Here is a 12,816-nt window from a genome sequence, read left to right as displayed (position 1 = left end):
TTAGTGCCGCCGTAAAATAAGAAGCCGTTGAAAATATGTTTTCGTTGTCTCTTGGGTTATCATAACTCATGCACTATAGCCGATGCAATTGGTTACGGTAGAGGTGTTTTGTCCATCATAGTTTTGACCGCAATCGATGGACGTGTCTGCTTCAATTTGTCAGAATTAGAAAGTGACGGATTTGATGATTGAAAAAGGGCTTACAAATTCAAGAACTTAGATGCACTTGCACATGATGTTGTACTTACGAGTCGAGTCCTGTTTACACCCAAAATGTGAAGAATCGCCAAGAAATCGACAAAAGTTGGAATCGATAATATCGAATGCAATCGTCAAAAAAGTAATTGCCAACGTAGTGGAATAAAGCAACCATCTCCGTGATGGAATCGAAAAAATCATCAAAGTAACAAAGTCGAAGAAACAATTAATAAAGCGGAGATAACATAACCGTCGATAACCGTTTATAACCTCTGTTGGTAACTTCCCATTGGAACTTTTGTTTTTAACCTCCCTTGTAACATCCTATTATAGCCTTGTTTGTAACCTCATTTTGTAACCTCATTTTGTAACTTCTCTTTACTTCTCGTAACCAGGAAGTTATTTCTTTTTTAGTAAGCGTTTGTAACCTCATTTGCAATCTCTACTGATAACTGTCGATTATAGGATTTAAATAGCCACATCGTACTCTTCGGAAAGCCACCAACAAATCAATCAAAATGTTATATTTCAATTATTTTGACTTTCCTGTACTGCACTTTATTTTTCCATAGTTGTAGCTTTGCTATTCGCGTCGTCAATTAAATTCTAGCGTGTATCTCTATCCCAAATGTTGTGTCATCGATTAAATTTCGGCGTTACATCTTTGCATATTCTCAAGCTTTGTCGTCGATTAAATTGCAACACAGTTTGTGTACGTGTGTTGCTGTGAAGTGGCTGTATTTTCAAGTTTTGTCATCAAATAAATTACGGTACGGTTTGTACGTACAGTTCGGTTTGAAGTTTGAAGTAAAGATTTGCAGTCTGAAATTGCCACAAAACTCGTCTCCTCTCATTAAAAGTCAAAGAACGACTTTCAGTGAAAGATATTTCGTCACGAGAGCAATTTTGGCGAAACAAGTCCAAAATAAAATTTAAGGATGATGAAGTGGGAGTAATTTTGAAATCCCTTTTGGAATTCATCTTAAAAAAGCAAAACCAAACAGTGCTTTGCACCTGACATTTTTTAGAGCGAAAATCTTCACTGGAGAAAGTGATATGATTGTGCCATAGGAGACTATCATTGGGATAAGGACACTAGGAGTGTCATAATTTTCGTACGGCGCTCACTTGAATGCCATAATTCTTTTTTGGCTCACTTAAATGCCATTTCCGGCAAAAAGTAATCACTTGAGTGCTATCGGCCATTTGGCAGCCGAAAAATCTGACATGGACATCGGTCATCCTACATGGCTTCACCGGAGCTGATGTGAAAAATATTTTAATATATTTTTTTGAATTTTTGAATTTTTTTTCCTTTTTTTTTGCAATTTTTTTTTCATTGTCGGAGAGGGTCACCGGCGACCCTCGCCGGCTGCGAAGGCCTTGCCCAGATTGGGCGAGGGCCGCCTTGCCCTCGGCCAAGAAGGCTTTGGGTGAGGCCGTTGCGGCCTCGCCTGCGGCAGGCGAGGCGACGAAGGCTCTCGCTAGATCTGGTGAGAGCCTTCACCACCTCGCTCGAATCGCAAAGGCCGTCGCTAGATCTGGGCGGTCGCGAGCGAGGTGGCCTCGCCAGATTTGGCGATGGCCTTCGCCGCCTCACCCACGACAGCCGAGGCCGTCGCCTGTTCGCGACGGCCTCGCCAAGGGCTTTCGCGGCCGCAAGCGAGGTGGCGAAAGCTCTCGTCAGATCTGGCGAGGCCGCGTCGCTCGTGGTCACCCAGATCTGGAGACGACCTCGCCCAGGGCCTTCGCAGCCGAGGGTAAGGTAGCAGTCGCCCAATCTGGGCAAGGCCTTCATAGCTGACGAGGGTCACTGGTGACCCTCGTTGGCATTGAAAAAGAGAAGGAAAAAAAGAAGGAAAATAAAAAAGAAAAAGAAAAAGAAAAATTCAAAAAAATAAAATAAAAAAATATTTTAAAAATCCACGTCGGATGGAAAATTAATAAAAAAATCCACATAGGATGGTTTGCCGGAAATGGCACTCAAATGATCTAGTTTCGCCGAAAGTGACACTCAAGTGATCTTTTTTTGCCGGAAGTAGCACTTAAGTGAGCAAAAAAAAAGTTATGGCACTCAAATGAGCATCGTACGAAAATTATGGCACTCCTAGTGTCCTTATTCCGACTATCATTGCAACAAATAGCGATTCCCTTTTCTCAAACTTTAGGAACCAAAATTGATATTGTTTTAGAGGAAGGTTAAATGGCCTAGTTTTCTTGTTGGGAGATTTAGGACTCTCTAAAACATCCGAATCATGTCGTGCGATGCATGATCGCCACTCAAATGCATTGGGCGATTTGTTTTCAACTGTTTTTGCTTGGGTTTCATGATGAATACCAAATTTCTAGTGCTGTCAATGTGGGCAATAAGGACTAATCTATATTTAATATGCGCCTATTTGCTCGAAAAAATGAAAAATTACTTTAGCTGTTAATTGCTGGTTAACCATCAATTTTTCTTTTTAAAAAAGTCACCCCATTTATGTCTTGTCCATAACAGAATTCGATCAATTAGAGGTCTCTATTTTCCTCATCCTTGATTAGACCAAACATCCTCTAACTTTTCTATTTAGTGGAGTTCTCCCTCCAACCAGAGATGACGAAAAACATGGTCGTAAATTTTATGCCTATTCAATACATGATTGGGCTCGATTATGGCATCTTCACCATTCTATTTATAAGGCATCAATGTAAGTCAGGACTACATCCAGCAAAAGTGATACCCCACGATCAAATAGAAGTAACTTTGCAGTTTCCTCAGTCAAAGAGGTGCACAAAATGGTTAGTCTGCATAGATCATACGTTCACCCGGTGAGAAGTAAAATGACAATTCATCCCTTGGATGGTAAAGCTCTAAGGTTGTGTTTGACCATCTGGATTTTTAGTAAGGATAGGATAGGATATGAAATCTAGAAATTTTGCTATATTTTATTCACTGTTTGGTGAGTCCCTCTCTTTGTAACTTCTCGTAACCGCTAGGAAGTTATTTCTTTTTTAGTAACTATTTGTAACCACATTTATAGCATTCGTTGATAACTGTCGATTGTAGGCTTTAAATAGCCACATTGTACTCTTCGGAGAGCCCTCGACAAATCAATCAAAATTTTATATTTCAATTATTTTGACTTTCCTGTACTGCACTTTATTTTTCCATAGTTGTAGCTTTGCAATTCTCGTCATCAATTAAATTATGGCGTCTATCCCTATCTTGGATGTTGTGTCGTTGATTAAATTCCGGCATTACATCTTTGCACATTCTCAAGCTTTGTCGTCAATTAAATTGCGACACAGTTTTTGTGCGTGTGTTGCTATGAAAGTGACTGCATTTTCAAGTTTTGTCGTCGATTAAATTACGGCACGGTTTATATGTAAAGTTCGGTTCGAAGTTTGAAGTAAAGATTTGCAGTTATTTGTTATCTACCTAGATATTTCCTGTCCAAAATAGCTACAGGACCTGTCTCCTTTCGTTAAAGCTGGAAAACGACTTTAGGTGAAAGATATTTCGTTTCGGGAGCAATTTTAGCAAAACAAGTCCAAAATAAGATTTCTGGATGACAAAGTGGGAGTAATTTTGAAATCCCTTTTGGAATTTGTCTTCAAAAAGCAAAACCAAATAGTGCTTTGCACCTGACATTTTTTATGGCGAAAATCTTCACTAGAGAAAGTAATATGATTGTGCCATAAGAGACTATCATTGAAACAAATAGAGATTCCCTTTTCTCAAACTTTGGGAACCAAAATCGATATTGTTTTAGAGGAAGGTTAAATGGCCTAGTTTTCTCGTTGGGAAATTTGGGACTCTTTAAAACATCTGAATCACGCCGTGCAATGCATGATCGCCTCTCAAATGCATCGGGCAATTTGTTTTCGAACGTTTTTGCTTGGGTTTTGTGGTGAATACTCAATTTCTAGTGCGATCAATGTGGGCAACAACGACTAATCTATATATATATATATTTTTTGGTCGAAGACTAATCTATATTTAGTATGCGCCTGTTTGCTCGAAATAATGAAAAATTGCTTTAACTGTTAATTGCTGGTTAACCATTAATTTTTCTTTTGAAAAAAGTCACCTCATTTATGTCTTGTCCAAAACGGAATTCGATCAATTACAGGTCTCTATTTTCTTCATCCCTGATTAGACTAAACATCCTCTAACCAGTTTTCTATTTAATGGAGTTCTCCCTCCAACCAGAGAAGGAGAAAAACATGGTCGTAAATTTTATGCCTATTCAATACATGATTGGGCTTGATTAGGTCATCTTCACCATTGTGTTTATAAGGTATCAGTGTCAGTTAGGACTACATCCAGCAAAAGCGATACTCCACGATCAAATAGAAGTAACTTTGCAGTTTCCTTAGTCAAAGAGGAGCACAAAACGGTTAGTCTGCATAAATCATGCGTTCACCCTGTGAGAAGTAAAATGACAATTCATCCCTTGGATTGTAAAGCTCTAAGGTTGTGTTTGATCATCTGGATTTTTAGTTAGGATATGACTGAACAAATATGATATGTAATCTAGGGATTTTGCTATATTATATCCACTGTTTGGTGAATCCCTCTCTTTGTAATTTCTTGTAACCGCTAAGAAGTTATTTATTTTTTAGTAATCGTTTGTAATCTCATTTGTAACCTCCGTTGATAACTGTCGATTATGAGCTTTAAATAGCCACATCATACTCTTCACAGAGCCCCCAACAAATCAATCAAAATGTTATATTTCAATTATTTTGACTTTCCTTTACTGCACTTTATTTTTCCATAGTTGTAGCTTTGCTATTCGCGTCGTCGATTAAATTTCGGCATTACATCTTTGCACATTCACAAGCTTTGTCGTTGATTAAATTGCGGCACAGTTTGTGTGCGTGTGTTGCTGTGGAAGTGGCTATATTTTCAAGTTTTGTCGTCGATTAAATTACGATATGGTTTGTATGTACAGTTTGGTTCGAAGTTCGAAGTAAAGGTTTGCAATTATTTCTTGTCTGCTTGGATATTTCCTATTCGAAATCGTCGCAGAACCCGTCTCCTCCTATCAAAAGTCGAAAAATGACTTTCAATGAAAGATATTTCGTCGCGGAAGCAATTTTGGCTAAACAAGTCCAAAAATAAGATTTAAGGATGACGAAGTGGGAGTAATTTTGAAACCCCTTTTGGAATTCGTCTTCAAAAAGCAAAACCAAAGAGTGCTTTGCACCTGATATTTTTTAAGGAGAAAATCTTTACCGGAGAAAGTAATATGATTATGCCATAAGATACTATCATTGAAACAAATAGCGATTCCCTTTTCTCAAACTTTAGGAACCAAAATTGATATTGTTTTAGAGGAAGGTTAAATGGCCTAGTTTTCTCGTTGGGAGATTTAGGACTCTCTAAAACATCCGAATCACGTCGTACGATGCATGATCGCCCCTCAAATGCATCAATTGATTTGTTTTCGACTTTTTTTGCTTGGGTTTTGTGGTGAATACTCAATTTCTAGTGCGATCAACGTGGGCAACAAGGACTAATCTATATTTAGTATGCGCCTGTTTGCTCGAAATAATGACAAATTGCTTTAGCTGTTAATTGCTGGTTAACCATTAGTTTTTCTTTTGAAAAAAGTCACCTCATTTATGTCTTGTCCAAAACGGAATTCGATCAATTATAGGTCTATTTTCTTCATCCCATTTGACCAAACATCCTCTAACCAGTTTTCTATTTAGTGGAGTTCTCCCTCCAACCAGAGATGGAGAAAAACATGGTCGTAAATTTTATGCCTATTCAATACATGATTGGGCTCGATTAGGGCATCTTCACCATTCTGTTTATAAGGCATCAGTGTAAGTTAGGACTACATCCAGCAAAAGCGATACTCCACGATCAAATAGAAGTAACTTTGCAATTTCCTCAGTCAAAGAGGTGCACAAAATGGTTAGTCTGCATTGATCATATATTCACCCTGTGAGAAGTAAAACGACAAATTCATCCATTGGATGGTAAAGCTCTAAGGTTGTGTTTGATTATATGGATTTTTAGTTATGATATGACTGAATAGAATATGATATGAAATCTAGGAATTTTGCTATATTATATCCACTTGGTGAATCTCGGTGATAAAACTAGATATTTTCACTTTCTATTCTGTTCATTGTTTGGTATGAAATGCATATCAATGCAAATGAATCTAAAAATTGCTCAAATAAAAGATGGTAAGAATCTCTCACGGGACTCTTGCCCACTTCATTTTTATTTGCTTTTTTTATTTTTATTTTTCTCTCTCTCTATTTTTTATTTCTTTCATCCGCTTCCATCATTCTCTAATAAAACTTTGTTAAATAGTAAACTATACTAAAATACCTAAAATATGTAATAAGTATAAATACTAATTATATATGTATATTTATATATATTGAATTTATATTATAAGATAGAAAGAAATTCGAATATGTAAATAAAATAGGAATAGATAAAAACAAATTGTTTTTATTTTTTGTTATTTTGAATTTTTTATATTAGAATTCAAATACTATTACAATTTTATTAATTTAAGAAGATTGTTATTCGAGAAAAATAAATTTTATATTATGAATATTAAAAATCCTATCCAATTTTATCCCACCTCCCTATATGATAATTTTATCTAGACAATATCCATCTTATATCCGATTTTATTCTGTATAGGGCAGGAACCAAACACAGGATATCCTTACTACCAAACATAGCCTAATAGATTGATGCATTTTCGTTGTCATTATACCAACGAATCTCAGACCGTCTGTTTCGTATGCTTATCTAATTCAATAGTGCAAATCGATACCTATTCAAGGCTCTGCGATCTGCACTAAGAAATAGATCCAAAAGTACTAACAAAAGCCATTATGTCATAACCATAATGTTCTCATCCGGAGAATAAGGAGGATATCAGCGTCGCTGCCAAGATCGCTCCCTACAATGAATCACCAGAAGCCAAATCAGCTCTTTGCTTAAATAAGCACGTATCAGAAGATGAGGCCAGACGAACAAGGAAGGTGCACGGTGCTGGAACAAGTATAGGTCAGAAACCAAAACGTTTGAAAATTCAATCACAGAGCACAAGACAATGAAAAGATAAATGGTAACTACAAAACCCAGCGGGTAATACCAGTAAAACAAACAAAGAACTTGAATCTTCAGCCAGATACACCGGCCTATCATCCTCCATTTTTGGATCCGACATCCTACAATACACTCAAATGTGGCTACTTCCCCAATTGTCTGCACTGTTGCTACTGACGTCACTCGATTACCTAGATCAAGAAAACCAAGTAGGATCCCTCTCCCGACGTCACTCGATTACCCGAAAGGCCAACAGATGAACCCCATCACAAGATACTCGTACCACTATCCGACACCAGTGGACTAGCTCATCGAGAGAGCAATGGTTCACGCCTGTCGTACTCAAGATGACACTCAAGGTTGCCAGGGTAATAGTACATGCATCTGTGGCCAACGAGGGGACGAGAGGAAAGGATTAAGGCAAGGAAATACCAGAAACGTTTCGCACGCAAAAGGTTGGAGAATAATAAGAGTATCGTATATATTATGGAAATGAACAGTGTTTGGGTATCCTTAATTCCTACATATGACTTTGAAGTTTTCTACGCCCATCCTACCTTAAAAAAGGGATGGGACCGCATCAAACCATGGTGTCTATTATACACCTTGTGACACACCTATAGACATATTATCAATGCTTAAGTGCGACGGCTGCTTCTTGAACTAGAGGCTGAGTGACATGAACAAAGTGCTCAGCTTCCCTCTCGACCTGCTCCAAACATCTGTGCAGGTCCCTCCCTTCTTTCATCTTCTTGACAAACGCCACGAACCGCCTCCAGTTGTCGGGTTGGAACAAGTCTGGGTTCATCCTCAGATATGTGAATGCGCACATCTCCCTGTCCTCCTGAGGATAGCCATCGATGTTCAGCAATGCGGACCGCAAAATTTGTTCCTGCGCATAATCATCATAGCGCTGCAGTGCGTTTTCCCCAGCAAGAGGAACTTCTGCCTCCCGGGTAGCCAAAGCTACTTGCTTCACCAGCTTCTCGGGTGCGCAGAGCGCGTCTTGGGGTTGCTCATGGTCACGCATTTCGATGCAAGTGAAATTGAAAATAGCACCATGACGTGCCAACATCTGGGCAATGGGAAGGTAACCATCCCGAAAACGCGTGTTATAGTATCCTGCTGTCAGCTCAGGAGCATGCGAACGTGTCCCATAGTGCCAGTGAATTCCTGCAACCTTGACTGAAATCTTCACGCCTGTATTCTCAAAGACAGATTTGGCAGATGAGAGTATCCTCTCACCATGGTCCAGTAGCATCTGAGAATACCACGATAAGAAGAATTCACCATATTGACTGTTCCAACCTCCACCTTCCTTCTTAAAGAATGTGGTATCCTCTGGCCAGTTGTTATATTCACCAGCATCAGTTGGACCGGTGTGGCCCCATTCTGGTTTGCCAGCAGCCTCGGCTGCAGCTTTCAAGCTACTCAGCATGTACTGCATCAAGAATTTGAAGAAATCAGAACGCAATGCAATAGAGAAGCAGAAAAGAAAACTTACTCAAGAAAGAAAATGACAGCACCTACCTTGTCATAACATTGAAAGGCCCCAATTCCTGGAAATTTCCATGTCCCATTTTGCTCAGGGTATGATGGGTAACGAAGTTCACCTGCTGGCCCCATGCCTACTTGAATTTCCTGCAGATTATGCAAGACAATTCAGCATATGCTCCACTAAAGCGGCTCACGGCACTACCTATATGACATGTCAAATGACAAAATGTATTTCGAGATGAGAACTCACCACAATGGTTTCACCTAAAAGGTGCTGGAAGTTGTCTCTAAATGCGCACATGAAGTCAGCATAACACTGTACAGGTGTTCGCCCTTTGAGAACAGGGAGGGTGTCACAACCAAGCGATATGTATTCATAGTTTCTCCTTCCCCACTGGTCTGTATATGCAAGATTAGGATCTTTATCAACTTCTTCCACAGCCCACTTTGGTAGAGGGATGCTGAGAGGAGGAAAACACAGCCCAGTTACAAGAAAAATCAAACACCACAGGTGGAGAAAAGGACAATCAGTTCCTATTACACACCAGTTCAAATGGAAGATGGTGACATTGAAACATACGAAAAACCCTCATTACTAAAGCTTAATGACACAATAGTAGTGACACTCATGGTCATCCTGAGCAATGTCAAGCCACCTTAATTTGTAGGTGCAACAACACAGGCATCAACTTATATCACCAAGTCTAAAAAAAAACGTTAGATCCCAACAAGAATGGGTGCGTGCAAGAACCAATTCAAGATCAGCTCCCCATTTTATTTGGTCCAGAAGATCAGGTCCCAATTTAAAAACCAAGGATTTATTATGTTCAAAGCGCAGAATCTGTATAGATCTCTAAGGATCTAATCCTCGGGGATGTGGTGGTTGTTGGAACAAACAAGACTGCATCTCATCCATTGATTGTAAACTGTTTGTGTGTATTGACACACTTTATCTATAGGGGCCATGACATAATGCGTGTGTTTAGGACCGGGGAGATCGGTCTCTCCTGGACAATAGAAGGCCCATCAAAGCAGATAATACAAACAGTGGAGTTTTGCACAGTAACAATCAGTATGTCACTATTATCATGTCAACGTCTAAGATATCCTGGAGTCCTCTCAATTGGACAGATGAAATCGAGAAGGCAGCTCTATATTATATTATCGACGTTTCAGCATCCTCAATATCTGTTTCAACATGATCCTATCCCTTCCAAAAATATTAGAGTGATATTTATCTTCACATCCAAAAGTTTTTGGAAATGGAAAAATTTGCACAAAATTACGCATCCTGCAACCCTTTATCTAGGCCAATTATACCAAACCCTTACACAAAAGCAAAATTTGCAACCTACCAAAGCACCACATCCAGATATTACCCCAAATTCCCAATGTCTACCTCTCTAAATCATCCCCCTATGCCGATATTCGAAAGCACAGCAAGCTAAATCAGATTGAAGATGCAATTACAATCACTCAGATGAAAAAAAGGAAAAGAGAGAACTTACAAGCAAGAGTCACCAACGTTTCCACCGCACTGGTGAAACGACATCACAGCCTGCACTTTCAACCCATGCTTCTTAGCCATCTCCAAAAGTTCCGCATAACCACCCCAATTGTAGCTCCCAGGCTCTCTCTCCACCAATCCCCACCACACGTCCATCATAATCCCCTCCACGCCGGCACTCTTCAACGCCTGCAGACTCGCGTTCATCGCCTTCCTCCGGTTCACCGTGTTATTCATCGTCACGCTGTCCAGCGGCATCATCACGAACACCGGCACTCCTCCGCTCCCCTTCTCGCCGGCCTCGGCCGGCGCCACCTCCCTGTGCTCCCTCACCGCCGCCTCCGGCAGCGCCTCCATCTCCGCCGCGAAGGCCTGGCACGCGACGGACAGATCCGGGCGGATCCCCCCCAGGACCGGCGACCTGCACGGGCTCGGCGGCGACGACAGAGCGTCCACCGCTTCCGGCTTCTGCGCCCGGCACCGGACGCTGGGCGCCGGCGACTTCCATACCGCGGCCGCGCTCACCGTCGCCGTCGACGGCTCCCCGGAGCCGCTCCCGGACTCCGCCGCCTGGATCGGCGTCCCGGCGAGCGTCCCGATCTGGTGAGCCATGCTCAACGCCATGCTCGCTGCTAATTTTCTCCGGAAAATCCAATCGAATGACGGAAAACGATCTCTCTCTCTCGGTATCGAGTTACGTTGTTCAGTGGAATACGTGCTTAGAGATTTGAACGAGAGGTGGAGGGAGGTCTGACCTCAATATATATAGGGACGAGAATTCAGATAAGATTTTCTTTTTAAAAGCGATAAAATGGAAATTAAATAATCTCGAGCCATTAATATCGCGCCACGTGTGATCTCCACCTCGTGGCGGAACGAGGGGCGTGGGAGGGGGCGACGGCTGCGATAGGGCGACGCACGTGACGATGGGCGGTGGAGATCCGGGAGCGCGTGAAGGTTTCCGGCTAAAGTGGCACGGCGTATCAGGCGTGTTCACGAATAGAAAAATCTACGCGCCGCACCCAATGGGGACGCGACACGTGCGGCGGGAGGGGTTCACGTGTCAGGGCCCTTTGGATGTAAGCCAAGGGTTTGCGCTTCTCGTCGTTTTGCTTCATCAGACTCGTTTTGGCGTCCAGGGGAAGGATGGGGGAGGACACGTGTCGCGAGGAGGGGAGAGTCAAGACGGCGAGTCGGTGCCGCGTCTGGTGGGGATAAGGACACGGACGGCCCGGCTGATGAGCAGGTTGGGTGTCGGCCTTCGCGACGATCGAACGGTCGTGATTGGAGCGTGATCTGCGGCCGCGATTGGCCCAAAGTGGGGCCCGCCTCGTCGGGTCGGGTTTTAGCATTGGGCTTTTGATTCGAGCGATCGACGTTTGTGATCCGAGCCGTGCCCACGTGTCCAATTGATTTGGACAGTGGGACCCACGCGAACCACACCTTTTTATTTAAAATGACAAAAACATTTTTTTTTGGTTAATACACAATAAAGTAGTAATAAATCACATTACTTGCAATAAGCGATGTCTCTCTAATTCCCTCCCCCCTCCACCCTCTTATATCTGTCACTTCTCTCTGCGATTTCATTTTCCTTTTCTATTAAGGAAATTATTTTTGCCTTCGTCCAATATTAGGTCAAGGTATTTTCATTATTCGTGTTATTATGTCAACTAGCAATAAATTTGTATCTTGGGCAACGATATAAGTAATAACACACATATTTTTGTTTCATTCAAAATATTTAGACGAAAAAAGGAATCATTTCGATTGCCCAAATTTATGTATAACTTAGTATCTATATAGATCATAATTCCATGATATTTTTGGTTAATTATATTAAATGATTCCAAATTATTATACGGTAACTCGAGCACGTATTCATCATTTATTTTTTTTAATCGAGCTTGCATGGTTTTTCACTTGAACTTGATTGAGATGGACAAATTTTATTAGCTTCTTGTTAAGATTAAGTGTGTGTGTATGTCAGATATTACAACATAGAAGTTTATAAATTTTTATTTAATTGTATATTGAATCATGAATATGATTTATATTTCTTATTCTCTAATTTCATTTCAAGATTAAGTGAGATTCTTATAGCAAATTTGGTGTGTCGTGCGATGTCATAGATGCGTGGCATGATAATTTTCATTTTTAGATGGTTAAATAAAATTGAAAAACAAAATAAATATTGGAATTGTTGAGAAGGGAAAACGAAATAAATTGAACAGTTGATAGTACAATTGAAATTGAGAATTTGAGAGTAAAACTGCAATCATACTCTCTCATTTGTGAGAATCAATAGAAAATTCAATTATGAGAAAGTTCCATGAATGAAACGAGACACTTTGTTTTAAACAAAAAATCGATATTTATTGTCGGATCACACTTTTTTTATCCAGGAATTATAACGGTCAATGGATAAATCAAAGAAAAAGGATTTGGGGGTAATTTCCATCCCCATTTTGAATTGAAAGTAAGTGAATTTTTTAAGTGATGTTATTTATTACTTAATTAATAATTTATGGCAATAGGG

The 12,816-nt window shown here is 40.5% G+C and overlaps 1 protein-coding gene across 1 annotated transcript; it reads right to left on the bottom strand.

The window, feature by feature from the left end:
• Nucleotides 1-7,702: 7,702 nt before the first annotated feature.
• On the bottom strand, nt 7,703-11,015 carry LOC115679831 (beta-amylase 1, chloroplastic). Its single transcript, XM_030603548.2, has 4 exons — nt 10,279-11,015; nt 9,021-9,231; nt 8,804-8,914; nt 7,703-8,714 (listed from the first exon to the last, which is right to left on the bottom strand). Exons 1-4 carry the CDS (start codon nt 10,899-10,901, stop codon nt 7,905-7,907), a joined length of 1,755 nt encoding a protein of 584 aa, XP_030459408.1. The 5' UTR covers nt 10,902-11,015; the 3' UTR covers nt 7,703-7,904.
• Between the last annotated feature and the right edge of the window lie 1,801 nt (nt 11,016-12,816).

Source organism: Syzygium oleosum, unplaced genomic scaffold, assembly GCF_021117445.2.
Source record: "Syzygium oleosum isolate NSW1041296 unplaced genomic scaffold, Sole_v2.1 Sole_v2.01, whole genome shotgun sequence".
NCBI lineage: Eukaryota > Viridiplantae > Streptophyta > Magnoliopsida > Myrtales > Myrtaceae > Syzygium > Syzygium oleosum.
Note: the sequence above shows the minus strand (reverse complement) of the source record. Positions and strands in the feature narration are given on the sequence as shown.